The sequence below is a fragment of the Eublepharis macularius genome, chromosome 4, assembly GCF_028583425.1.
Source record: "Eublepharis macularius isolate TG4126 chromosome 4, MPM_Emac_v1.0, whole genome shotgun sequence".
Classification (NCBI taxonomy): domain Eukaryota; kingdom Metazoa; phylum Chordata; class Lepidosauria; order Squamata; family Eublepharidae; genus Eublepharis; species Eublepharis macularius.
The window spans coordinates 34,348,948-34,375,940 of record NC_072793.1 but is presented as its reverse complement, the minus strand read 5'-3'; the positions used below and the strand labels follow the sequence as shown (position 1 = coordinate 34,375,940).

Below are 26,993 nucleotides of genomic sequence, written 5' to 3'. Positions count from 1 at the left end.
ACTGGTCTTTCAGATTGTGGACCCTTTGGCCCGAGGCCGTCCCTTCCGGCACCCGGATGAGGTGGATCGCCCTCGCACCCCACATCCTGTCCTGCCCCCATTGACCCCTGGCGTCGTCTCCTTGACATCCTTCAGCAGCATACGATCTGGTGGCGCCCGTGTGCCCCGCAGAAAAAGAGAATCTGTTGCCCATATGAGTTTCAAGGCAGCTGCAGCATTAATCAGAGTGAGTTCTTCATTTAGGACCGCTGTCTCTCCTCCTTAACCTCCACCAACCTATCCTGTGTTGTCTCATTGCTGCATATTGTGGAACGTTACAAAAGGGGTTGGTATGGATACAGGCAGGATGTTAAATCCGAGTGAGAAATTAAATATAAGTCAAATGCTGATAAAATGTTCTTTCTCATTGTTAATCATCTTATGCTTGTTTCATGGTCTGTTTGTCTACTGCATTGAGAAGGTATGTCCAAACTCTCCCATCTCCATGTGGAAATAGTACACAAGCTGCTTTCTGTGACAAGTATTTTGAAGCAAACTCGTAGGTTGCCACACTGTGACAATGATTTTTCTGTAAAATGCAATTGGCAAAATGTAGTTTAAAATCATACCAAATCTGGCTTTCCATAGGCATGAAAGCTATTGATTTTAGTATTTTTTAAAATCTCATTCATATTGACCTCTTTTAGATCTTGTTTTAAAATATACCCTGTCATGCCTCAGGTAGGGTGAGCCACCATATGCTGCCACCACTCCGGGATTTAGGGTCCCTTGGGAAGGCCCAGAGTACCCTCCCAACCCTTCTGACCTCCATAGCTTGCCCAATAAACAGGCATGAGGACCCAGCAGAGTAACAACAAACAAAAGGGTTTATATACAAGGAGGTTAGTTAATAACAAACAAGCAAGAAAGCAAGCAAGGTGCCTTAGCAACAATAGATGGGTGAAAGCAAAATAAACAAAAGGCCCTAGTGTGACTGAACTCACTGTCTCTCTGTCTGCCAGGCCTGTCTTCTCACCCTACCTGGATGAGGGCATCTCCCCCTAGCAGAAAACTCCCCTGGCCTGCTCCCTGGAAGAAAGAGCACAGGCTTTTTTTCCCTCCCAGACTTATATAGCACTAGCCCCCTGTGTTCTGATTGGCCAAAAAGGGCACCAAAACAGCCCAGTGGCTCCTGGGAATCGTAGGCAGACCTACTGTCACTGCTAACAGGCTTCTGAGACCTTAGTAGGCCTTCCTGATACAGCCGGATCATGACATACCTATTTAAATATTTAAAGTTGAATTGATTTGGAATATTGAAGTTTGTCTTATTCTAAACTCTCTTTGTTATGTAAGATTCTTTTCAAAATGAGATTTCTTGTAGTGTATCTTGCAGTCAAATTTACCAAACACCTGCACATTTCCAAATCAGGATATGTGAAAAACGCAGCAGTTGAGATTGTGCTAATGATAGTCCAGGCCATTAAGGGGATAGAGATACCGTCGCCAGATGATGCTGCTGCATAGAAGATCAGCAGAACTTGGAGTGGGGACCACTGGCTTGGAAGGCATTCGCAGTTCATTTTGTAGCACAAAGCAACACATCTGATATTCAGAACCAGCATTGCTATAATGGGCTTATATCCAACAAGCAGCGCAGCAAAAGAGCCTTGCTCCTGTTCCCAAGCTTCCGAACATTACTGTAACTATGCTGGCCTGAAATCACTTAGTGTGCTGTCTCAGCTGTGCGTACATAAAGGATCAGAGCTCTTAGGTGCAACAGGACTTTCCATTTTGAAAAGGCAGCACAAACACTTGTTCCGGGTGAATCCCAGAAAATGACAGCAGAGCCCTTAAACTTAATAACGGATGTTTGATATTGCCCATTCACTGTCCTGTTTTTCTTTCTATGAAAGGGTCGTTCAGTTCTGGAGCCCTCCATGCCAAAGCGAAGAGGCAATAAACGGAGCTTTATGTATCCCAGTTTCCTGGATGACGACATGGTGGATGGCATGGAAACGTTTGACTCCTCTTTCTTCAGTAAGGCAAGCATGGTTCCATGGCTATTCCTTTCCCCTGCCACAACCTCCAAGACCTGTTGGGGACCCACCCCCTCGATTAATCTCTAATGGGGAAGTACAGTAGCTATGACACTACATGCACTGAAATCAATGCATATAGAAGCCAACTGGGAGACCTTGGGGTCAGTCACAGCTCTTGCAGAGCTCTCTCAGCCCACCACCTCACAGGTTGATTGTTGTGGGTGTAATAACATACTTTGTCCTGAAAAGCGGTATATAAATTGAATGTTATTATTATTATTATTAAGGAGGGAGCTGGCATGAGCTCGCTAGCTCCATCTCCTGCTGACATGTGTAGGAAATGTTCTTGCACAGGGTTCCTCCCTGGTCAAGAATGCTGCTTGTTCTTGATCATGGGGAGGGAGCTTATTTATGTACTCTGTCTCATTAAGGGTTTCACAAGCTGGCAATCTTAAATCAGTGGGGAATGGGGCTAGCCTGCTTAGTGTCCACTCCGCTTCTGTGTGTGTTGATTTCAGTCAACCAAATACCATGTATTTGTGCAAGTGACAAGTTCTCTACAAGACTTCTCTGTTGGCTGCAGCAGGATTCCAGCTGCTTGTTCATGAGTATTAGCTGACTCTTCTAATTCGGTAAAATGCTTAGCTAGTAATAGACGGAAATCTTCTGGTTGCCTCAAAGCAAAGATAATAATAACTGCACTTATATACCACTCTTCCAAACAGATTCGTGCCTCACACAGAGCGGTGAACAAGTTAGTGTTAGTATTATCCCTACAGTATAGCTGGGGAACTGAGGCTGAGAGGAGTGGCTTACCCAAGGCCACCTACTGAGCTCATGGCAGTAGTGGGATTTGAACCAGTAGAGTGTTGATTCACAGCTGAACCATTTAACCACTGTGCTACAGCAGCTTTCTTGGTCACGAGCAAGCCATGTTCCCATTAATTGTTTGACTCCTTTGTTGACTTTGTGCACAGAGTAATGTAAGGGGTATAGTCATGTTGCATTTTAGTGGTGTGTTGAGGTGCTTTACATGCTGCTGCTCCCAATGCAAGCCATTTCCCAAATGTTGACGATTGCTCCTGCCAGGTCTGGGGCATGCGCCATTGCATGAGTGGTGTGGGAAGATGCTGTGCTTCAGCAAGTCCCTCTGCCATGGAGGTAGCAGGAGAAGGGTCCCTTAGTGGCTGGTACCAGATCGTGACAAAAAAATTCCACATTCTCCCCAGTCTGGCATGATGGCAAACTTCACTCAGTGATTGTGGCCACCATCCATTCCAGTTCTGGTTTCACTGGGCATGTTGTTTATGTTGTATAATGCCACATGGCTTCCTTTTATTTTTTCTTGGACTTTCCAGATTTAAATGCCCATTGGATAATCTCTGGTAATTTTGAACAGAGAGCCTAGAAAACTGCCTTTTCAAAAAGTAATGTTTTTACCTGATTGTGGCTTTCCACCTATTGCGTGTGTGATCTGTCAGTTGCCATTTGAACTAAGTAACATACAGCTTTAAACAGCACAAAATTATGTTCTTATCCTCAGACTGTAAGACTCTCATTTTATCCATTATGTGCTGCCACAGTGACTTTCATCATAGCTGTTATTCTTTTGGCCATGATGGCTAAGCTGGGCGGGCCATTTTTAGTCCAGTGCATTTTGTTGTCATGACCTAGATTGTAACATGGTATCTATTTTCTTCTTTTCACAGGTTGACACACCTGAAGAGATGTGTTCCATGCCAGATGATGTGTTTGAATCTCCACCCCTCTCTGCTACGTATTTCCGAGGACTCCCCCACCCAGAAGAAAGCAAATCACCTGAGGCTGAGCAGCCGCTTAAGTGAGTCTTAGATTTCTGTTCAGAATGGTGCCAGGATCTTGACATGAATATGCTTCTTGAAGTCCATTTTGGACCTAGGCTTTGTCCTGAACCACAGCAGCCAGGATCAGGGGTGTGCACGGTTTCCCACTTTGGGTTTACCCAAAGAGGGAAAAAGCAATCCGGAATAACTCAAATCCCGAAGCAGCAAGCTGCTTCATGATTCGTGTATTTAAACTGCTTCAGTACGCTCCATAAAGATTCAGAGCATACCGAAGTGAAAAAGCGGGGGGCAGCTTTGTTCCAGCCCAGCTTGCGAGCAGCGCAGGGGTTGCTTTAAACTCAGCTGGAGCAAGGGCACAAACATAAAACACCCCCTGCACCACTTCCAAGTGGCGTAGGGAGCGCTTTAAACTTTAACCTCCCCCCTTGCTCCAGCTGATTGGCAGAGCCCACTAGGCAGCTGGAGCAAGGGCGCAAACTTAAAGCGCCCCTCCTTGCTTAGGCTGACTGGCAGAGCCTGCCAGTCAGCTGGAGCAAGGGCACAGGTTTTAAATACCCCCAAGCTTTCTGAGGCGATCCAAATCGCTTTGGAAAGCTTTGATTCAGGATTCCCAAATTGGTCCCCCAATGCTGGGCCTGATTCAGAAATCTCAAATCTTTACAAATTGGGTCGGATTTGGGTATTTAAACTGAATCGGAAACCTGAATTGTACACCTCTAGTCAGGATGATGGGCAAACAAAGCCAAACATACAGGACATAGAGGATCTTTGTTTGCTTCACAATATAGCAGATCGTTGTTAAAAACTGTTATATCCTGCCTTTCAGTACAATGTACCCTCAAGGCAACTTAGAGTATCAAAATAATAACATGATAGAACTGACTATGATACCACCCTACAATGCAATACAATGTTATAAACCAACCAGCAGATAAGATGAAAATATAAGACAGTCAATCCAAGAGGCAAACCTTACAAATTCATAAATATCTATAACACAAGATCATATAAAGGCTAGGCTGAGTAGGTGCTTTTTGTTTGCCATTAGAAAGGCCAGCATGGAAGATGCCAGGTGAGATTCCAGGGGTAGGACATTCCATATCCCTGAGCCTGCCACTGAAATGTCTTGTTATGGGTTGCCGCATGTAGAGTAGACGGGGCAAGCCCTTGCTAGTAAAAGAGCTCAATGTCCAAGTAACTTCCTATTGGAGAAAGAGGTCCATCTGGTATCTGTATCTCCAAACCCTTTAGGCTTTAAAAGCCAAAAACAGCATCTTGAATTGCACTCAAATAGGCAGCCAGTGAATCAAGATAGGGTTAAAAAAACTAAATTAAGCAGTTGTACCGTATCTGAATCTGTTCCTGGAAAGAATTAGGCATTTCAGTCCAGTGTTGGAGGAGAAATTCCAAGGGAATAACTGTTGATCTGTTACTGCCAAACAACTATTTCTTGTGTCACGTGAACAGACACATGAAACTGTCTTAGGCCGGGTCAGACATAGTTGAGTATTTCTTTGGCAAACATGGGTTCTCCAGGCTCTTAGGTAAAGGTTTATATGCCACTTGTCCTTTTAACTAGAGATGCCGTCAGTGAATCGGGGACCATCTGCATATACAAAGCAGATGTTCTGCCATCAAACATGCACTGTCCCCTGAATAATACAAATGTATTCTTGCATAAATGTTTGTGATTAACTTTATCAGATTTAAATGAATGCTAATATTGTTTTTGAGACAATAAACAGTCTCCCCAGCCTTCCAAAAAGGGGAGAGGCAAAACAACCCAGATTTGATGAATGACCAATCTTAAGATTGTAAACAGTCTAAGTCTGTATTTTATTAAAGTACTATAGGGACAGGGAGCATAGTGCAGTTTGCATCTGTGAGACAGAGAATCATTTAATCATTAAGTAGTTCCTTATGACTCCATGCTGTCTTCACACTTTAGTTTCCTTCTATTTTTTCAGGCATTTAGCAGCCACCAAAGTCCTGCCATTGCCAGTAGCTGCCCCAAAGAGAGGCACACGGATTGCTTCTAAAGTGAAACATTTTGCCTTTGATCGCAAGAAGCGTTACTATGGTCTGGGAGTGGTGGGCAAGTGGCTGAACAGGACATATCGCCGGAGCATCAGCAGTGTGGTGCGGTCTCAGTTGGAGATCACGGACAGCCATAGGTAGGAATAAATTACCTGTCCAAAATATGCTACCCAGAGGCTGGTTGTCAGGACTGAAATGGCCATGAGCAGCTAGGGCTTCCTGTGGGCCTGGTGCAGGAAAATTCAAGAGTAGGGGGGAAATTCTCTCGTTGCACTCCCTTTAATCTGCTAGGCCACTTGACCATTCTGCTAGGATGAAATTTTGTTGGTGTTTAGGGAACAGTCAAGAGTAGGTTCCCTGAAAATTTGGTGGAGTTTTCTTGAAAAATGTCCCTCCCCAGCTATCCCCCAGATAGTTTTCTCCATAGGGAATAATGGCCAAATAAATCTGGGATCCTCTAATCTTGCTGAGCTGGATCAGAGAATCCTAGATTTCAGGGATCCTGGATTTTTTTTTTGGATCTCTGAAACCCTGAATCTCAGATCCAGATTTCCCAGATTTCTTTTGTACAGATAGGACCTCCCCCCCACCCCGCCCGAGTCCAACTGTGATTGTTTGCAGGGCCCAAGCTGGTTATTGTAAATGGGAGAATTTTGAAGTGGAATTCAGCTTGAGGCTTTATGCTTTGTTTTGTCTGCAAAGCAACATTATATACCCATACTTCAAGATGATAAATTGTTCAAAAACTCCCTCTGTTGCGCTTACTCTTAGTCTTGAGATTTGTATGTGAGATGCATGCATAGACAAAGTCTTCTTTCCATCTCTGCACATAGAACAACTGATACCGTCTTGCTTTTCACTGGGAATTATCAGGGTAGGGACTGAAAATAAAATGGCCAGTATTATAATGCCTTTATATAGATCAGTGGTGCAGCCTCATTTGGAATACTGTGTGCAGTTCCATCGCTGTATCTCAAAAAGGTCATTGCAGAGCTGGAAAAAGTAAAGAAGACAGCAACTGAGATGATTAAGAGGTTGGAGCACTTTTTCTATGAGGAAAGGCTAAAGAAACTGGGACTTTTCAGTTTAGAAAAGAAGATGATCTCAGTTTAGAAAAAAAAATGATTGGGGGGGGATGATAGAGGTTTATAAAGAAAGTGGTTAGAGACCTTTTCTCAGCCTCCCAAAATACTAGAACTTGAGGGCACCCAGTGAAGTTGATGGGAAGTAGATTCAGGACAGACAGAAGGAAATACTTCTTTACTGAAGAAGTAATTAAAACGTGGGATTCACTGCCGGAGGATATAGTGATGGTCACAAGTGTAGGTGGCTTTAAAAGAGGAGTAGATACATTCATGGAGGATAGGTCCGTCAGTGGCCGCTACCTGGGGTGACCTAAAGGGAAGCTCCCTGATCAGAGGCAGTAAATGCCTGCAAACCAGTGCTAGGAGGCAACACCGGGGGAAAGCTTTGGCTTCCATGCCCTGTTATTGACCATTTAGAATAACTGGCTGACCACTATGAGACAGGATGCTGGACTAGATCTATGACTGGTCTGGTCCAACAAGGCTTTTCTTTTTTTAATCAGCATACAGACACTTTTTTCTCTCTTTCTCCGTAAACAGGCCCTATTTCACCTACTGGATCACCTTTGTCCATATCATCATCACCCTGCTGATCATTTGCACGTATGGGATCGCTCCAGTTGGCTTTGCCCAGCACCTGACAACAGCGCTCGTGAGTTTAATACTACTTAATTAATTTCTGCTAGCTGTATAGAATTAGACAGATAGTGGCAAACTGGGCGCTAAACCAAAAACCTGCAACCAGAAAAGCCACCGCCTGTGAGTTTTCTGCAAGCAGAACAAAATAAACAAGTTACACAAATTCAGCCTGGATTGTTTGATGGAATCCATCAAATACAGTAAGCCAGTAGATGAACTCAACTCAGCAAAAGTAGCAGAGGTTGATTTGAACTGGTGCCCCTTGGGTTTTAGTTACATGAAGACCTATTTCAGTGGTACATTTCTCAGAAGTGCTCGCCAGTGGCTGTGTTTGCATCAGATGATGTCCACGTTCATTCCCTGATCTTGGATCCATCTTTGTAGCTGAAAAGTAATTCTCAACTTATTACAAGTTTCCAATATACCCCTTTCTTGGTTGATAGTAAGACTTAATGTGGGAATTTTTCTTGTGGTGATGCAGGTACTGAGGAACAAAGGTGTTTATGAGAGTGTGAAGTACATCCAGCAAGAGAACTTCTGGATCGGCCCAAGTTCGGTAAAGGCTGTGCTTCCATTTTTGTTTGCGCTGTTACTGCTTTCAGAAGAGGATGGAATTCTTTCCCTGTTAAGGATACAGCAGTGTGCATTATTCACACTGGTTTCTTAGCTTGACCCATGAAGGTCCCTGTGCTTTCTCTCTTTCTTTTTAAAATTTGGATTTGCAATGACCAAGAAACCGTATCAGCCATTAGAACTGGATATTCAAGGAACCTACCGTTGGTAGGTACTACATGCTGCAAGTGGAGGGAAGAGAAATTAAATTAGCTTGTCCACCTTTCACTGAGAGTTCCTCTCTCTCTTCCCTCCCTCCCTTTGCATTTCAGATTGACTTGATCCACCTAGGAGCCAAGTTTTCCCCCTGCATAAGGAAGGATCTACAGATTGAGAAGCTGATCCAGAAGGAGAGAGACAAAGAGCGCAAGTCAGGCTGCTGTGTCCAGAACGACAATTCTGGCTGTGTTCAGACACTGCAAGAAGACTGCTCGGTGAGTTTGAAAGCCAGGGAGGGAGAGGTACTCTGAAAGACAAGGCTTGTCTGGCTGACAGCTGACTCCTTTGGCAGAAAGAAGCCTTTTATTTCAATTCCTGTTTCTACGGAATTTTACGTACTGCTTTGATCTTGATTTATCTATGTTTTTAAATTCTGTTGTCATAAGAACAAAAGCATGACAAGGTGTTTGTTCCTTTGAGATTATCTGGGAGCACATAATCATTGCAGGCCAGGCCACCCAAAAATGTTGCTAAGACAATTAAAACATGAGGGTTTTTTGCCGAGTCATGCCAAAGTCATTGGACCATGTTTCCATGACACCCGAGGAATGGTTTATAATAATGGCATCTATGGGCATGTTGCTGCTTGAGATGGGTAGCTTACATTTATTTGTTAATTTTTTTCTTGTTTGACCAATTCACACCCCAAATGTATAAAATATCAGATTGTAATTCAATTAAAATCCCAAACTAAAGCAAGTTGAGAAGAACAGAAACCTGATAATTTGTGACATAAAAATTTATAGAACTGATTATCTTCATCACATGTCCCCAAATGGCCTTCTGGACAAAAATACTTTGTATTTTCATTTCTATAAACTGATGTGTCTAGTTGGACCTTTGAAAGTAACTTGTATTTAGGGCTGACCTCAGTATCTATCTATCTCAAATAAAAATTCGGTATGAATGGGCTTTCAGTGCAGTTGTGTTCCTTCTACTTCCCCTAATTTAAAAAAAAAAATCTTATCCCCATAGGAAACATTAGCCACTTTTGTAAAGTGGCCCGATTATAACCCACCAGATGTTGACCCCAGCAATTCCAGTGTAAAAAGGTCATCAGGAGCAGTGTGCCATCAAGATCCCAGGTAATAATAATAATATAATAATGTATTCAATTTCTAGCTCACCCTCCCAGGCTCAGGGCGGGTTACAACAATGTAATAATACAAAAGTAAACCATTTAAATACATAAATAAATACTTCTATTCATGTGCGTGCCTTCATCATTCCACAAAGGGGCAATATGTCCAATAAGACTATGTGGTGTAGTGGTTAGAGTGTTGATCTAGAAGCAGGGAGAGCTGGGTTCCAATCTCTATTCGGTCATGCAGCTCATTGAGTGACCTTGGGCCAGTCATGCACTCTCAGCCTAACCTATGAAGATAAAAATGGAGAAGAGCTGCTCAAAGTGTCCCAATGAGCTTTATTTATTTTATTTTGCTTTACTTATGCCCTGACCTGGATAGTCCAGGTGAGCCTGATCTCATGAGATCTCAGAAGCTAAACAGGGTTGGCCTTGGTTACTCATTGGATGGGAGACCTCCAATGAAGACCAGGGTTGCAGAGGCAGGCAGTGGCAAGCGACCTATGTTAGGCTCTTTCCATGAAAACCCCACCAGGGGTAATAGTCAATTCAAGTCAATTCTGACTTGAGAGCTCTCCCCCCCCACCACTTTATTTATAACCACCTTTGTCCCCAAAGCGGCTTACATCACTCTCCTCCATTTTTTCCTCACAACAATCCTGTGAGGTAGGTTAGGTTTGAGAGTATGTGACTGGCCCAGAGTCTCACCCAGCAAGCTTCCATGGCTAAGCAGGGAATTGAACCTGGATCTCCCAGATCTTAGCCCATCACTCTAGCCATTAACACCACACTGGGAGAGTGGTAAAATGAAAATGTATAGATAAAATTGGAAGGTGTGGGGTGTTTTTAGCAGAGCTGCAGACTATGACTGTTCTAAGCACTCACTTCTGATTGGCTGTATCCCAACAGGACTTGTGAGGAACCAGCTTCTAATCGACCTCATGTATGGCCTGATGATATCACCAAGTGGCCGGTAAAGACTGCTTTCTCCCTTAATCGTTGGCTTTTACTTTATTTTGCAAAGTGCTTCCTACAGTGCAAGCACAGATGGATGATTTTAGGAAGTATTTCCGGGAGGAGAGAATGGGTCTGCTTTATTGTTCCTGCCTAGCTATCCAGCACAGTGCAAGCATCTTCACAGGGGAGAAGGTTGTATTGTTCCCCACGTAGTCACAGGCATAGTCACCAATCAAATTTAAGGAGGGAAGGTTTTAGTAAGTACTGAATAGGTGGGGTGAAACCTTGGTAGAGGTGTGGGGTTGAGGGCTGAAATTCATTGCTTGGTTCCAGATACCACACAGATGTGGGTGAAAAAGGAAGAAGAAGAGGCTGTATAGTGAGACTGTGGAAACATAGGAAGCATAGATGAACAAGCATGCATGAGTATAGAAAGCCGTTTCCCTCCTCCTTTCTGCCAGATGTTCAGCAAACTGAGTCTTAACTCTCTTCACTCTTTTACCTTCGGAGAATTCAGCTGGGTAGAAAAGAGCACAGAGATTTGGCTGGAGGATGCTGTTAGGGGGTTGGAGGAGCCTTGTACCCACAACTTACATCTCAAGGATACAGGATCAGCCTGATAGTGATAATAGAATCTTAGTGGCCTACAGTGCCATTACACTAATGAGCAAAGGTAAAGGGGCAAAATGAAAAAGAATGGTTAGGATGAGCCCCGTACCTCTTCTCTAATGGTGCGGCATGTGTCTTTTACAGATCTGTACATACCAGGCCAAAAATAACCATACTGGTTTTTTGCATATGGACTGTGACATTAAAGGAAGGCCATGCTGTATTGGGACCAAAGGAAGGTAAGCACATGATCTTGGAAGCATATCTGAAAAGTGCCGGCAGCTGCGGAGCTGAGGAAATGCATCATTTTAAACTTCACCTTGGTGCTTCTAGTTTTTTGTGTTGGGTTTCTTTGGGGGTTTTTTTGCCTTTGTTCCAGTCAATTTACTAAACAAAACTAGCGTTGGGTAAAAGTAAATTTCACCTGGAGTAAGTAAACTCAAGATGTACAGCTTAGCATCCCTTCAGGCTTTGCAACTCATGTTAGCCATGGTATCTCAAAAAGATTTTGCTAAACCTGAGCCGTGAGGTTTCTTGATAGCTTGCTGTTGATTTTGTTGTTAGCAAGCTAAGCAGGAGATGTCTAGAGCAAGATTAATGTTTCAGTTGACTGATCAGCTTTAAAGCATGCTGCTTTAAACATTTAGCAGCCGTTTGGGAGCACAGTCTGAAAGAATGCACATTTGACAGTTCATATTTCCCTGAACTGCTAGCAAATGAGAGGGAGCATGTGTTTCAAGATAAAGGCTGAAGCCACAATCTATCCCTGAGTTTCCAAAAGCTCTAGCAGAGATACGTCGCTCAGATCTTGTGCTGATTTGTCACTGCTGTGGTGGTTGTACTGAGCCCTGTTTTGTTAGAGCATCCCCTAGAGGCGGGAAAGTGACTTGTTCCTTCCTGTAACTCATTCACAACCTGATATCTGTGCCAAGAGATCCTTCCATGCTGAGCTGGAGATCTATAGGGATCATGTTCAAGGGATGCATGTAGATATAATGTCTTTATGTTTCTGATGTTCAGTTCAAAGGCTTTCCCTTCCGTGAGCCTCTTTTATTCCTTTGGGGGGGAAAGGCTCCATCAATTCCACAGTACGGTATTACCCAAGGGACTCTGCAGATGGTTATGTGATGATTTTGCATGCGACCCTCTGGAGGATAGGGGTGGAATTGAAATCCCTTTGTAGTAGAGGTCTGAGGGGACCTCTTGTTCACCAATGACCTCATGGTACTGTACTGATCAGAGGCTGGATCTGGTTTACAAAACTAGTCTTTACTGAGGAGAGGAGCTGAAGATAGGTAGGTGAGAGCTGAATGGCTCACTGATACGACTTGCACCTCTCTCCCCCCTGCACCCCGTTCACAGCTGCGAGATCACCACTCGAGAATACTGCGAATTCATGCACGGCTACTTCCATGAAGAAGCAACTCTCTGTTCGCAGGCAAGTGATGCCCTAGGGACTGTGAGCAGTAAAATCTGTGCTGTTTGTCTCGTGTTTCTGTCTGCATAACATCTGGAAAGGGCTTGGGACTAAATACATCTCTTGGCTTTTCTTTTTAAATGACAGTTAAAATTAGCAGGAAAGGGTCGAGGGTCAAGTTATTGTGTTGGATATACCCTTCTTGGGATAAGCAGGAGATTGGGATTTTTTTAAGTGCTTACAATAAAAATGTAAGAAGAGGCCTGCTGGGTCAGACCAGGGGTCCACCTAGCCCAGCATCCTCTTTCACACAGCAGCCAACTGGCTGCCCAGGAGAGCAACAAACAAGGCACAGAGGCTAAGGCTTCCCCCTGCTAAAGCCAGGTTCAAAATATTCCTGTTACATTGAGTGATTCTGCACACGTTGGATAATGCACTTCCAATCCTCTTTATAGATCATTTGGAATGGATTTTTTTGTGTGCGGAACAAAAAATCCACCTCAGACAATTGATAAAGTGCATTGAAAGTGCATTATCCAACGTGTGCGGAATCAGCCACTATCTGTCAGGCATGAAGGGCTGCTTTGTAACTGCCTCTCAAGTCAGGACTTCTGCATTTTGTCAGTCTGTGTCACAGCTGGATGAATTGTTCCTGTGCTTTCATCTCCCCTTGGATGCTTTTTCAGTTGACAGGATAGAATTAGCCATGGAGCATACCTGAGCCAAGGCCCAGGGTTCTCATTCGGGAGGCCAAGAAACAGCCTGTCCTGTCTACTGGTCTGCCTCAGCTGAACTTCCTTTTCAAAATGTCCTTTCTGTATTGGGAGCAAGAAACAGGTTTCATGTAGGTAAAAAGGCCAAAAAGTGCCATTTTACCTGCCCCCGAATACTCACACATGCACGTGTGCATACAGGCACATACTCTTTTTGTATAGTTTCCCTCATCTGATTCCAGAGGTAGATAAGGTGAAAAGGAAAATCCAGACCTAGAGGAGAAGTACATAGTATTCTGGAGAGCTCCTAAATTTATTCACGTCAAGTTCACTACCCAAGACCAGCTTGGTTCCACTTTGTGTTTTTCTTACTACTCTAAAGCTCCTCGTGGGGCATAGTTCTCCTTTCCTCCATTTTAATCTCACAAAAACTAGTAGGTTAGACGGAGAGTGAGTGACTGACCCAGCGTCACCCAGCAAGCTTCATGGATGACTAGGGATTTGGACTTGAGTCTCTTCAGTCCTATATTACACTGGACTGCAAATCAGCACTCCGCTGGTTTGAATCCCACTGCTGCCGTGAGCTCAGTAGATGGCCTTATATAAGCCACTCCGCTCAGCCCCAGCTCCCCAGCTGTATTGTGGGGATAATAATAACACTAACTTTGTTCACCACTCTGAGTGGGGCATTAATCTGTTTAAAAGAGCCCTACATAAGAGCACTGCTGTTGTTATTAAAAGTTGGATCAGCCAGAAAACTGCTGCTTCTTCCTTGTGTCCAGCCAGATTACTTTTACACTCTTGTCATCTACTGTCCCGCTATAACCTACATTATAGAAGCTGTTTAAGGGCAAAGTAGCAAATGAGTGACCTTGTGATGAGTGAGTCTCCATTGCCCTGAGCCCATAGTTGGGAGAGGCTGATCACCAGCTGTCACTTGGTGTTGATTTTTGCACACCTTGCTACTCTTGATCCAGTAGTGTTAAAGGCTTGGTTTTTCCCCCTGCCTAGAGCCACCCAAGGTCTTCTGGCTTGAATATTATATACTTTCTTTTCTGTTCCCAGGTTCACTGCATGGATGAGGTGTGTGGCCTGTTGCCATTCCTGAACCCAGAGGTCCCTGATCAGTTCTACAGACTCTGGTTGTCCTTGTTCCTTCATGCAGGGTAGGTGAGAAGAGTGGGAGGGGGACAAGGCCAGAGATGTGCAGCCTCATTCTTGTGTCTGGAGGGAGCCCTCGGGTTGACTTTTTTGCCCTTACTAGTTGTTAACTTGGCCTGTGGGTGATCAGCTGCAGCCTGATTGGTTGTTGAGGCTGTATGGGAAGTCTGTCAGGAGATTTCAGGCTGGCTTTGCACTGGGAGACTCATGTGCTGTGGCAGATGTAAGCCCACCCGGGTGGTTTGTTCAGCACTCTGTCATACCCTCAGTTCCTGGATTTCCATCTAGTTAACATGTTTTCCTGTTTGTCCAACTGCTCTGATCGATTCAGCTGGGAAGGAGTTCAACTGGTAATGATCTGGAGTCATAATCTTGGCTTCAGCCTGTGAGGAACTTTCAGCCTCTTTCCTGGGAACTTAGCTCAGAGGTCATCCCACCAGTAGGCTCCTTACGGTTTGAGGATTTTTTTAATATTTTAATTGAGAGCCAGTGCTGTAATAATAATAATATTAGATTTATATGCCGCCCTTCAGAACAATTTAACACCCACTCAGAGTGGTTTACAAAATATGTTGTTATTATCCCCACAACAATCACCCTGTGAAGTGGGTGAGGCTGAGAGAGCTCCGGAGAGCTGTGACAGACACAAGGTCACTCAGCTGGCTTTAAGCAGAAGAATGGGGAATCAAACCCAGTTCTCCAGATTAGAATCCTGCCACTCTTAATCATTACACTGAACTGGTTCTCTGTACTAAGGGAGACCTTGACTCAGATCTCAAAGACCTGGACTCAAATCTCCATAGCCACAAAACGCAGTGAGTGACCTTGGATCAGTCACTCTGTCAGACTTGTTGGGTTCAAATGAAGGAGGGGAGAATAATGCATGCTGCCCTGTGAGTATCTTGAAGGAAGGGTGGAGTAAAAAGTTGCTAGACTTCACAATGCCTTGTGCAAGTCTATTGATATACCTCAAATGGCACCCAGTGTAAATTAGTTTTATCACCTGTGAATTCAACCAGACTGGTTTGAATGTGGACGAGGGATGCTGTTTGAGAAACTTGAATATAAATGTGTAGCATGTGTTTCTTTGCCTTGCAGAATTATCCATTGCCTGGTGTCAGTGATCTTTCAGATGACGGTTCTCAGGGATTTGGAGAAGCTGGCAGGCTGGCATAGAATCACTATCATTTTCATTCTTAGTGGCATCACAGGCAATCTCGCAAGTGCCATCTTCCTTCCATACAGGGCTGAGGTAAGGACATGTGTGCATGTGGATGGAGGCGAATTGCTTTCTGTTATATATGACAATCTTAACTGAAAATGCTCCATTTGTATTCAGAGGTGAGTATGCTTTGTAATCCTGCAATCAAGGGTGATAGTAAGCCTTAAGGGGGAAAGGAGCTTGGAAGCTGTGAAAAGTCACCAAGAACACTTTATGGATTTGGATTTGATACCAGCAGCTTCCTAAGCAATATGCTGTAGAGGAAAGGGCCCCATTGGTCAGTGGCATAGCACAGGTAGTCCTCAGTTCAATTTTTGGCAACTCCGGTTAGAGGATCTCAGATAACAGGCGTGAGGAGCAGACCCCTTTCTGTCTGAGATCATGGAAGGCTGGTGGCTTTTAATGTAAGTGCTGAGCTTAGATAAGCCAATGGTCTGATATAGTGTAAGGCAGTTTTATATGTTCACAGATTAGCATGCAGGTTTCTATTTTTGGAGTTAGGAATGACCGACTAAGAAGATTGCACAACTGTGGATCTTTCTTATTGTTGTTTTGATTGCTGAAATACATGTTCAAGCTCTGTCAGCTGTGGTGTAACAATTTTGTTTTGTTTTTAACCTACCTTGTTTAGGACCTTTAATTACAGCTCTTCTTTATAGTGCCTTACATGTTTACCTCAGGAAGGCTCTGGTCACAACCAACACTCCTTTTCTCCAGAGAGAGAGAGAGAGAGAGAGAGAGAGAGAGGCGCACGCGCGCACACAGCTTCAGGTGTTCTCTATTTTACCCAGACTCTCGACCTTGAGAACACCTTACCTTTGGGGTTTGAATTCCACTCCTAACACCACTGGTGGCATTTTGCCCCCTTTGCGTGACCTGTATATTGCTGTCTTTCTGACTCCTACAATGTTTCCAAAGGGTTTTCACTGCCACCGAAGGCTTTGGCTTTAGATTGCTACAGTTTCACTGGTAATATAGATGGCTTGTTATAGATTGTAGTGTGGCAGAACAGTCAGCTCGTGGGGATGGCTGTGAGGTGAAAAAGGGATACTTTTTTGCTTAATCAAAAGTAGAATTTATTTATAAGTATTCTGTATCTGGTTGCAGAATACTGATAAGCATACTGGTTCCAGAACAAGTTCATAAGCTTGGTGGTTTCAAAATAGTTATATTTTCTTGAAGGTATATTCAAAGACAGTCTCAAAGACTAATTTTCCACACAACTCTTCACTAACAGAATAAACACTCCTGTCATCCACACAGACATAGATTCTCTCAGGCTTTTCCACACAACGTGCCAAACTGAATAGAATGATCTCTCTCTGAGATACACACAGACTGACCTAGGCTTACACAGTTTGCCTGACTTAGACAGAATTTCTCAGAACTCCACACAGATTCATTGAACTTGACAGAATTCACACTTTTTGTCACTGTTCTGATTAAAATCTGCCGTTCACTCCATCCCCATGGTACAGCTACTGTCCAGTCACAGTCAGCTTTGTTCACTCATCCAGCCCTCCTCCTTTCCTGAGAGGCTTGAATTTCAACCCTCAACAAACCCTACATTAACAAGCAGAAATAAAACAAAACATTAGAAATGGCCTGCCCAGGACTGCAAATATGAAGGCTGCACCAGTAACCATAACAGAAAAAAACAAAAGGACAGTTGGTGCAGAGGAAAAAAATAGTGCATTCAGCTTGATAATCCCTACACATTTCAACTATGCTTCTTCGGTGGGATCTGTTTAAATATAAATGAATCTCAGGAATGACAAGCACATATATCATCTAATACATATATTTAAAAACAGTTTTTAAATGACAATGGTAGCTATGTATGTAAGAAATATAGTTGATACATTGATGTCCTAGTAGCCAGAAGCTGGAGCAAACTGAATAAATCAATATCAGTACCCTCCCAGGTCCATTTTGAGAAAACATATTATAGAATGCATGTTATTAGAATCATAAATGTTCTTGAACTAAAGAAGCAGACTAGTTTCACAAATACACATAGGTTAAGAAGCAGAATAGCATTTCCAGAAAGTTCCCACAATAACTGAGCTTCAGAGAAAAGAATGTGAACCAAACACACTTTCTTATCTTACGTGAGTAGATTAAAGCAGTGTAGTCTTAGAAGAGCTGAACTACATGATAGAGCTTTGTGTTTGCCTATATCCTTGCACAGCCCAAAGCTGTCTCATATTGGAGCCTACAGCTTTTTCTGCACTCATTTTCTTCCACACTGTCAATTGGAGCTGATTTCAGACTTTTATTTTCAGCTATGGAAACATGTGGGCCCACAGTAGATGTCTGTGAAGATTTGTGCATGCATACGTGCATGTGTAAGGCTACTCCCTTCTTTCTCATAGTGTGTGTGGCTACTCACTCCTTTCTCATAGCAAGAAGCAGCCTAAGGGAGTTGTAAGCACCAAGTCAGTGATTGGTCACTGCTTTAAGTAAGCTGACCTGGCCCAGTTCAGACCAAGGATGCAAGTCTGAGGGAACTGGTTAATGTTGTAGCCTTGAGAGAAGTGGGGCAAATGGAGACACCATTTCAGCTTCTTGTTTACATGTTAAGAAGGGTTCATAACCAACTGCCATTTCACCCAGGTTTGCCCTTTCCTTTCCATTGGAAGGCCTTCCACAGGCCTTAAGCACAGGTGCCTTAAGGTAATGTCTGTCCAGCATTGAAGGCATTTCTGGTGCTGGCATTTAATTGTAAATTGTGTGTATGAGAAACACTCAATGTCTGCAGTTTCTGTTGTACAGAGAGACAGCAAGTGGATAAGAGAGTTGGCTAGATGTAAGAGACTAAAGTTTAAATTTTTGCTTAGCCAAGAAGTATTGTTGGAGGGTGGCCTTGGTCAAATCTTTCTCTTTCCCAGCTTAATACACATTTTAGAGATGATGTATGTTTGTTTTTATATATATTGAGTACGTCTTCATTGCACCATTGCTTCAAAGAGTACTTTGTTGTCCCGTTTTATCCTGACAACAATACTGTGAGGTAGATGTCGCTGGACTTGTGAGCTTCATGGCTGAGTACGGATTTTGAACTCGGGTCTCTCAGATTCTCTCTTCTTCTTTTTTTTTTACCAATTTTTATTGGATGGGTCATTATACAAATATAAAAACATACACAGTTAACTTTCCATCATATTGTAATACCCCCCACCCTTCCCCACCCTTTTCTGTTGACTTCCGACAGTTTTCCATTCCCTTTATTACCTCTTAAATAAAACCTTAACCAAGCTAAAATATATATAATATAATACCTATCTAATGATAAATACCATTATCTAACATTCCATATCCTTTAGTAATATCTATCCATAATCTCCAATAACCTACAATATAATATGTCCCCTATATTAATAGCTATATACTACATTCTAAGAATGGGTCATAGTAATATATTTTATACCATTGCATATCTTTAGATAGCACTATTACATATATCTATCATATCTATAATGTTCAAAATTATTAATATCCTTTATATTTTTATCCAATTCATGACGTTATAACCTAGTAAATTATAACATATTGTACCTACACATATCAATAAAATGGTATATTATCATAAACTAGATTTTTTACCTCTAATATAATATAATGATTACTACCTCTATATTAATCCAAAGTAACAGAACACTGTCCTCCCCTCAGAAAGTATCCAAAGACCACACCTTCCCTTTAATGTCCCACTTTTTTTCTATGTAATTCTTGAATTTCTCCCAACTTGTTACATACTCTTCCATATCTTCCTCTCGAAGTTTCCTCGTTAGTTTATCCATTTCAGCCAAGCTCAATGTTTTTAAAATCCAATCTTCCACCGATGGTATCTCTTTTGTCTTCCACAGCTGTGCATAAATTATCCTAGCTGCCGTAGTCATATAAAATACCATTATTCTGTCCATTTCGTCAAAGTCTTCTAGGTTCATACATAACAATAACAATTCTGGGTTTCTAACAACTTTTTTCTTCAATATCTCTGACATAGCGTCTACTATTTCCCCCCAGAAATGCTTAGCTTTTTCACATGTCCGCCACATATGATAAAAAGAACTGTTTGTGGTTGCGTCCACCATCTTGTCTCAGAATTCCAAAGGTGCCTGCAGGCTCAAAGACATTGAGGATCTCTACACTACACCATACTGAAGCTAAAGTGGGGTTGATTGCCTGGGGAGCATAAGCGGGCTCCTCACTTTCTGTGTAGTGTACAGCACCTGGCTTCGTTTCATATAAAGAAACTTTGAGAGAAGTACCCTACTCCTTTGGGGGATGGGGAAAGAACAACTTCTTACTACTTTTTTTCCTCAGTAGACCTAGACTTCTCGGCAAAAGCCATTAGGCTTTCAGGGACTCATAGCCTTAGACTTCCTGTCAGAAAACAATAAATGGCTGCTTGTGGTAGCCTTCTTATAATTCGTTTAATGCTGACCCAATTGTATATTCTCTCTTCCCACCTCCCTCTGGTGTCAGAAAGGTATGGTGTGACAGGCAGAAACATCTGCTGTAAGGTGGAGGCTGAGACCAAGAAACGAGTAATCCTTTTGCTCTCTTACATGACCTCTCTCATTCCTCTTTCTGATGCCAGTGGAAAAGTAGGGCAAAAAGATGCTTATAAGGGAAGTTTCCCTCCAACCTCCGTGTGCCGTGCCAGCACGTGTGGCCTGCCTGACTGGCTTGCATGTGAGAGTCCCCACACCCTTGTTGCACTACAATAGAGAGGTGGCTAATCTGAAGGGTCTGCCAGGCACTAAAGAAGATCACCCAGCTAATCTCTTGGGCGGCATCAGCAGTTTCTCAGAAGGCTGTCCTGGGAAGCAGAGGCTGCCCCTTTGATGCTGAGTCACTGGATTCCCTTTCCAAGACGAGTCATTCTCCTCCTGGCGTAGTCCTTTCCTTTTTGCGCACTGACCTTGTGTAGCCCACCCTGTCCCAGAAACCAGGAGGCATTCCTACAGCAGGCCTGGGTAGCATCCTGTCATTTGGACCAATTGAAGGAACTGTCAGCTTCTTATAACTGGGAGGTGGGGATGGCAAAGGCTTTTTCCAAGTATCCATGCTTGCTTTATCCTTCTTGGAATACTTGCACATGCAGGGCACTTCAGGTGTTGTCATTGGCCGTGAGATGGATGCAATAAATCCATGCTTTTTTATTGTAGTTTTTCTTCACGAGGATGTTAAACTGAACTGTTCTAATATGGTAGTCTCTTCCTATCTCTTCCCTATACCTCCTTGACACAGAACTTTTTATTTCACCCAGTCACTGTGCCTATTCACTCACATCCCAAGGAAGGAGCTTTGCAGGGTGCTGGAGCTCTGCTCCTAGTTTCTGAGTCTTTCCTAGGTGTTGCACACATGCTTTCAAGCCCGTCTCTGATAGGCATGAGGCCCTGAAATGTTTGTGTGTTAATGAAAATGTGGGTCCTTCGGATACTGAATTCTGTGTCCAGTATGCAATTATGGTGGTGCTGCATTGTGCAGAATGGCAGAACCCACTGCCCTGGGCGTAGCTTGTTTCTCCAGCGGAATGGGGTGTAGTGATTACCAGACTTGTTTCTACAGACACATGCTACCTCCGAGTTGTCTTGAGCTCTACAGACACGTGAACAAGTATATCCCTGTTGGGTGCAGAGAAGTGCATCCAGTATATACTAGACAGTTGCAGAGCCCCATCTTGTTTAATCCCGTTTTGGCAAGGGAAGAAAGGCTGTTGCCAGCCAAGGTGGCCTGTGTTTATGCCCTCAACATACATGGGGCTGTTTAACGAGTACTGCCCTTGAGTTGGGCAGCCACACACTTACCCTGTATATGTCCTGTTTTGTTTTTTAAATCTTTTGCTATGGTTGGACAGAGCCAAGGTAAAACATGGCAGAAACAACCCTTGATTAAAGCTTATAGTTTTGTGCTGTTGAGACATTTTGTCTACGTGCAGGCACTGTTTGACATTTGCTTCATTATTCAGATGGGAAGAAGGTGCCATGTGGAGCTCTCCAGGGTGCCATAAGGCTTCTGCTCTTGGCATGCTTGGAGTTCCAGATGTCCTGTCCATTAAGGATTAATTGCCATATCATGGCTGGAACCAGGTTCAAAGCCCACACCGTCCGCTATTGCACCATGGGCTATCAGGACTTTAAGATGAAAGACCATCTTTAGACTTTAAAGATCATCAGGACTTTGAGATGAAAATTAAAGCACAGATTCTCAGGAATCTCAAATTTTGCAAAGGAGATGCAATGTACATTTCCATATGTAAGAGGTTTAACATGCAAAGGCTGATGCCTATCCCCTGCTGTTGCTTCATGAAGAACAAATTGCTTACCTATAACTAGTCATTCATGCAGTCACATTGATGGGATCTTGCAAATGCACGGAGTCCTCCTTTGGAAACTTCGAGAGCTACAGACATTTTTGGCATGAGCTCCACTTCTTCCAGCAGCAAGGACAGACCCCACATGCCTGGAGTAGGAAGAGTCATGCCCCCCACTCAGCTGTTCATAAATCATCACAGCAATTACCTGTTCTGGGAACTTTTTCAGTCGACAATAGTAAGCTAACTTTCTCCATTTTAGTTTGATGTAAATAAGCAGAGAGAAAGAAGAGAGGGGGAGCAAGCTTTTCCCAATGAAAAAAATCTATGGAGCTCCTTCCCTGCTCCTCTTCGTCAGATGCATGGAGGGCAGAAAGAAACTGGTCAAATATAGAGGAGGGGAGGGAAGGGGAGGGGAGGGGGGGAAGGAGGAGAGGGGGGATGTAAACAATTCCTTTGATATGGAGATGCAGACAGCTCCTTTTGGTGTGGGGATCAGTTTGCTTGTGTAAAGGTTCAAAGGAGTTTGCCGTGTTAGTCTGTAGTAGCAAAATCAAAAAGAGTCCAGCAGCATTGGTTAGTCTTAAAGGTGCTATTGGATTCTTTTTGATTTTGCTACTACAGACTAACACGGCTAACTCCTCTGGATCTTCCCTGCTCCTGACACATTGCAGTGGAAAAGAGCCGCCTTATTCCTGGTTGGGCCACTGGTTCATCTAGCTCAGTATTTTGATGGGCAGCTTCTTTCCAGGGTATTCAGCTTTTCCTAGCCCTCCTTCCTGGGAGCCCCCTTTTAAATGTGAAGTGGCAGGCAAAGCATGTGCCCGGCCTCTGAGCTGTGGCTTCTCCACAAGACATTCACTGCTTGTTGGCACAGCAATTAGATATAAGTTTGCAGAGTTTGATAATAGCTCAATGGAAATAAGTAGACAGACTTCTGTGATTCTAGCTCTATAAAAATACTTTACTACATAATGGGGTAAAAAGGGTACATTTTGTTGGAAAAACAACAGTTTCTGACTACATCTTGATAGTCTCAACTAGGTACTCGAGAGAGAAAAGCTTAGACTGCATGGTCTAGTGAAGTAGTAGAAGTGAACTGTAGTAGCAGACGACTGAACAAAGAGCAATAAAACCTTAGTATATGTTGCTAGCTAATTGCCTCCCAATAAACTGGCTCATCCAATAGGCAATCCTGGATTCCCTCATTAAGACTAAAGACACCCACTTTCTCTGGCGGGAACTTCTCTCGAAGCCTAAGTGGTCCTATGCTAACTAGCTATCTGACTAAACAAACAGAACAACAATTTAACTCTTTCACGACTGAGCGTAGGACACTTGCAAAAATTCCAACACTGCTGTAGTCCCCAACTTGCCCTGAGCATTGTAGACTGAAGAGATTGAACCCTCCACCTCCTCCCATAGGTATAGTGCTGCCGAAAACATGCTTTACTTAGCAATATGTGCCTGCTTTCCACCTGGACTCAAAACCGTTTTTTCAAGTCAGCAGGATCCAGAATTTTGAACAGGCGTCTCTTCAGCAGTTGTGATTTATACTCTATGATCAACTAGCCAACATTCAGACCTAAACGGGATGGTCATGGGAATCAGAATTCGAACTCTGTTTACCGTTCAACTCGTTATGCTAAAGCTTCATGGCCATACGTTAGACCTGTACTGTCCATAGATTTGGGGGTTTTTTTGTGGGGGGTTATGGCAAGAGATCTTGATTCGATTTATATGGAATGCATTGGACCATAACTGACTTTATTTCCCTTTCCTTTGTTTCAGGTTGGTCCAGCAGGATCCCAGTTTGGTTTGTTAGCCTGCCTTTTTGTGGAACTCTTCCAGAGCTGGCCAGTCCTTGAGAAGCCCTGGAAGGCTTTCCTAAACCTTTCCGGAATCGTCCTCTTCCTCTTTGTCTGTGGCCTCTTGCCATGGATTGACAATATTGCACACATATTTGGCTTCCTCAGTGGCCTTTTGCTTTCTTTTGCATTTCTACCCTACATCACCTTTGGCACCGTGGACAAGTATCGCAAGAGGGCCATGATTATAGTATCCCTACTGGTTTTCATCGGCCTGTTTGCTTCTCTGGTGATCTGGCTCTATGTGTACCCTATTAATTGGCATTGGACCGAGTATCTTACTTGCTTGCCTTTCACCACCAAGTTCTGCGAGAAGTATGATTTGGACCAGGTGTTGCACTGATGGGTGCTGGGAGGCTGGTAAATGAGCTTGTGGGAAAGGATTATAAATTTGCTGGATTTTGAGCAACTAGGAATGGATAGATGTCACTTTGGTAATGAAAAGCAAGGGGCATCTGTTTCTGGCTTCCCCATGGAACTTCCCCATCCCTGAGTTCTGCTCATGGAGTGGGGTCCTGTTTTTGAGATGCATCTCATCCCCACCCCCCACCCTGAAAAGCTGAAGTGGAAGAACTACAACTTTTGTAAACTTCCTGGATATGAGGAACCATATATGTGTCTCATGTTCCTGCATAGCAGTTTCTGGGCATCGATCAGCTGCTTCTGGGAGGTTTAGCCATGAAGCGAGATCATTTCCCTGTGATGTCTTGAGCCCCAAATGGGATGCAGTCTTTTGGTACTGGAGGCATTTGCGCTACAGTACATGGCTGACTACAATCTCTGCCAAACCTTTGATGCTCTGACACATCAGTTTGCATTACAGTGAAGTACAATGAACCTGCTGCACCACCTCTGCATCTTGTGCCTGGTCTATTTTTGATGAAATGGAAAAAAGGCCCATTGACATCCTTCATCTATGGGGCTGATAGGATCCTGTGGGAGGGAGACCTGGTAGGAAGTGACTTAAAAGAGCACCTTAGTCACAAGGTAATGTCCTGTTGCACTGCCTGTCTCTATAGGCTTCTTCTTGAAAGCCTCTTTTCTTATGCAGTTCTGGTCTTTGGTTCCTTTTCTAATGCCTTTTGGCAGAAGATGGTGCTTGGACTTCATGGCAACTTTCCCTCTCTTAGTGCCTTTTTGTGGTACTATGAAATGTACTGTGAAAATACCCCCCCCTTTTTTTTACCAAGGGGAAAGAGTTTTATATGCATTTTTCTTATATTCACAATCTCTGCATGTGACTAGAGTCGAATATTTTTCTGGCAGAGGGTTGGTGCTTTTAAAGAAACCTTGTGCCATCTGCAAGAATTGTTGATAGCTATTCCAGGCTTTGTATTCTGTAAGAGAATGGTCGAGGATTTTTGTAAAAGCAAATTTAAAGATGGCTTGGGATCACTCTGAAAAAGAGAGAGACCAAATGGTCAGTCAGGGAGGGGGGGTGTCTAAATTAATGAGTTAAAAAAAAATCTGTGTAAGTTTGATGCGTGCAGTTTTTTTAATACATAATCATCTTGTGTAAACCTCTTATGTGGGGCTGGAAGTAGCTTGCTATGCAAGTAACCCTGTAAAAGAAAATTGGTATATGTGTGTAAAGCTGCTGTTCTGGTGTCTGGATGGGGGGATATAAAAGAAAAGTGAATGTGGGATACAACTTGGGAACTATTTGGGGGTGGGAAAGCTAAAAATGTTTTAAATAAATAAATAGCTTGGAGTAAAAAGAGCTTTGACCTGAATTGATCAAAGAAAGATAAGCTAACCCAGCCATACTTTATAGGTATCCTCAGGTACAATAGCAGTAGGCTGGAGTATGGTTCACTGGCCTTTTCTAAACTGACCTTGTAGCCCCCAGATGAACTTCCCTTTCCCACCTGGGTCTTTTCCCAGTGAGCAAATTGTAAAAATCTCAGTCTCTTTGCTGTTATTGGTAACAGCTGGATCTGACCAGCTTTTCTGCTGGCAAGAAAAGCAGTCTGTTGGCCTTTTGTCTGTGAGGGTCCCCCAATGCCAGGTATATAGCCTCTTCATGAATAAAAATGGGACCTTCCGCCCATGTTTATCAGCAGAGAAGTTGGTAGAATCTAATTTAGCATGTAATTTTCAGTAACCTATGGGTTCCTGTAAGAGTTCCTTGAGAATCTATCCTGATGTCCATTTTAATTTTGCAGCTTTCTGTTAAGATTAAAAAGTGAAGAGTTTTTGCTTCAGAGCTATATCCTACCTAATTCTGAACAGCTGAATATTAAAGAATGTCTAATCTCACTGAAATCTAATAGACTAAGTTGGGTTCAGCCATTAAAGCTACCAGTTTTTTGAATTTCACAATTTGTATTGTAGACAATGGAAAATGCATGAGACTGTCTACTTTTACCTGTTCACATGTGTGTTGTCATGATAATACGCCAGCTGTGTTTGTATGAGCCCCCAGCCTAAACTCAGGGTTGCCACTCAGCCAATGCATTGTAAGTAGTAGTAAAAGCCCCGCAATACTTTTAAGCTGTCTCACTGATTAAATTCCTAGATGCTTTGCTCCCTCCCCTTCTGGCCTTATCCTGCACCATTGCCACATCTCTTATCTGCTTCATGTAGGATTCAATCCAGTGCTGATGCTTCCTTTTGGCTGACTGATGCATAGGCTGACCTTGGCAACCTTTTTTCTCCCCTACCCCTTAAAGTCTAAATCTACCCTATCTGTGCAAAATAACTTCCTAGTGGTTGTTTGTATAAAGGGGGGGGGTGGAAAATAAAAGCAAGTACCCATTAGAAAATACAAATTTATTAGTACAACAAAAGAGATTGCAAATAAAATATGGCATGCAGAAGGTATGAAAATCCTGTGGTGGGTAGTAGGAGCAAGAAATACTGCCTGTGTGCACGGCTACCTGAATGATTCATGTTACCATAAACTGTACAATATGAATAATTTCGTGAACAGATTGTTCCTATTTGTTTTGAGAAACATTTTTTTCTAATCCCAAAGCTATTAATGAAATCAGTTTCTTTTTTCTGTGCTCCCCTCCCTCCCCACCTGTGACAAATGAGTCAGCTTGCACTACAGAACAACCATATACGAAACTTGATTTTTGCCAGGACAGACAAAAAGCGATACTACTTTACAGAGGAAGTAGTTAAATTATGGGATTCACTGTCACTGAATGTAGTGATGGCCATGAGTGTAAGTGACTCTGAAAGGGGATTTAGACT

The 26,993-nt window shown here is 43.1% G+C and overlaps 1 protein-coding gene across 1 annotated transcript in view; it reads left to right on the top strand.

Moving 5' to 3' along the window:
- RHBDF2 (rhomboid 5 homolog 2) overlaps positions 1–26,983 on the top strand; it is an 81,579-nt gene extending 54,596 nt beyond the window's left edge. Inside the window, exons 5-18 of the mRNA XM_054977345.1 lie at positions 14–226; positions 1,896–2,028; positions 3,747–3,861; positions 5,812–6,018; positions 7,507–7,618; positions 8,087–8,161; positions 8,490–8,651; positions 9,412–9,521; positions 10,430–10,493; positions 11,231–11,325; positions 12,449–12,524; positions 14,282–14,382; positions 15,476–15,629; positions 23,716–26,983. Coding sequence (XP_054833320.1) covers positions 14–226; positions 1,896–2,028; positions 3,747–3,861; positions 5,812–6,018; positions 7,507–7,618; positions 8,087–8,161; positions 8,490–8,651; positions 9,412–9,521; positions 10,430–10,493; positions 11,231–11,325; positions 12,449–12,524; positions 14,282–14,382; positions 15,476–15,629; positions 23,716–24,135 — 2,037 coding nt within the window. The 3' untranslated portion in view covers positions 24,136–26,983. The remainder of the gene's footprint in view (positions 1–13; positions 227–1,895; positions 2,029–3,746; positions 3,862–5,811; positions 6,019–7,506; positions 7,619–8,086; positions 8,162–8,489; positions 8,652–9,411; positions 9,522–10,429; positions 10,494–11,230; positions 11,326–12,448; positions 12,525–14,281; positions 14,383–15,475; positions 15,630–23,715) is intronic.
- The last annotated feature ends 10 nt before the right edge of the window (positions 26,984–26,993 follow it).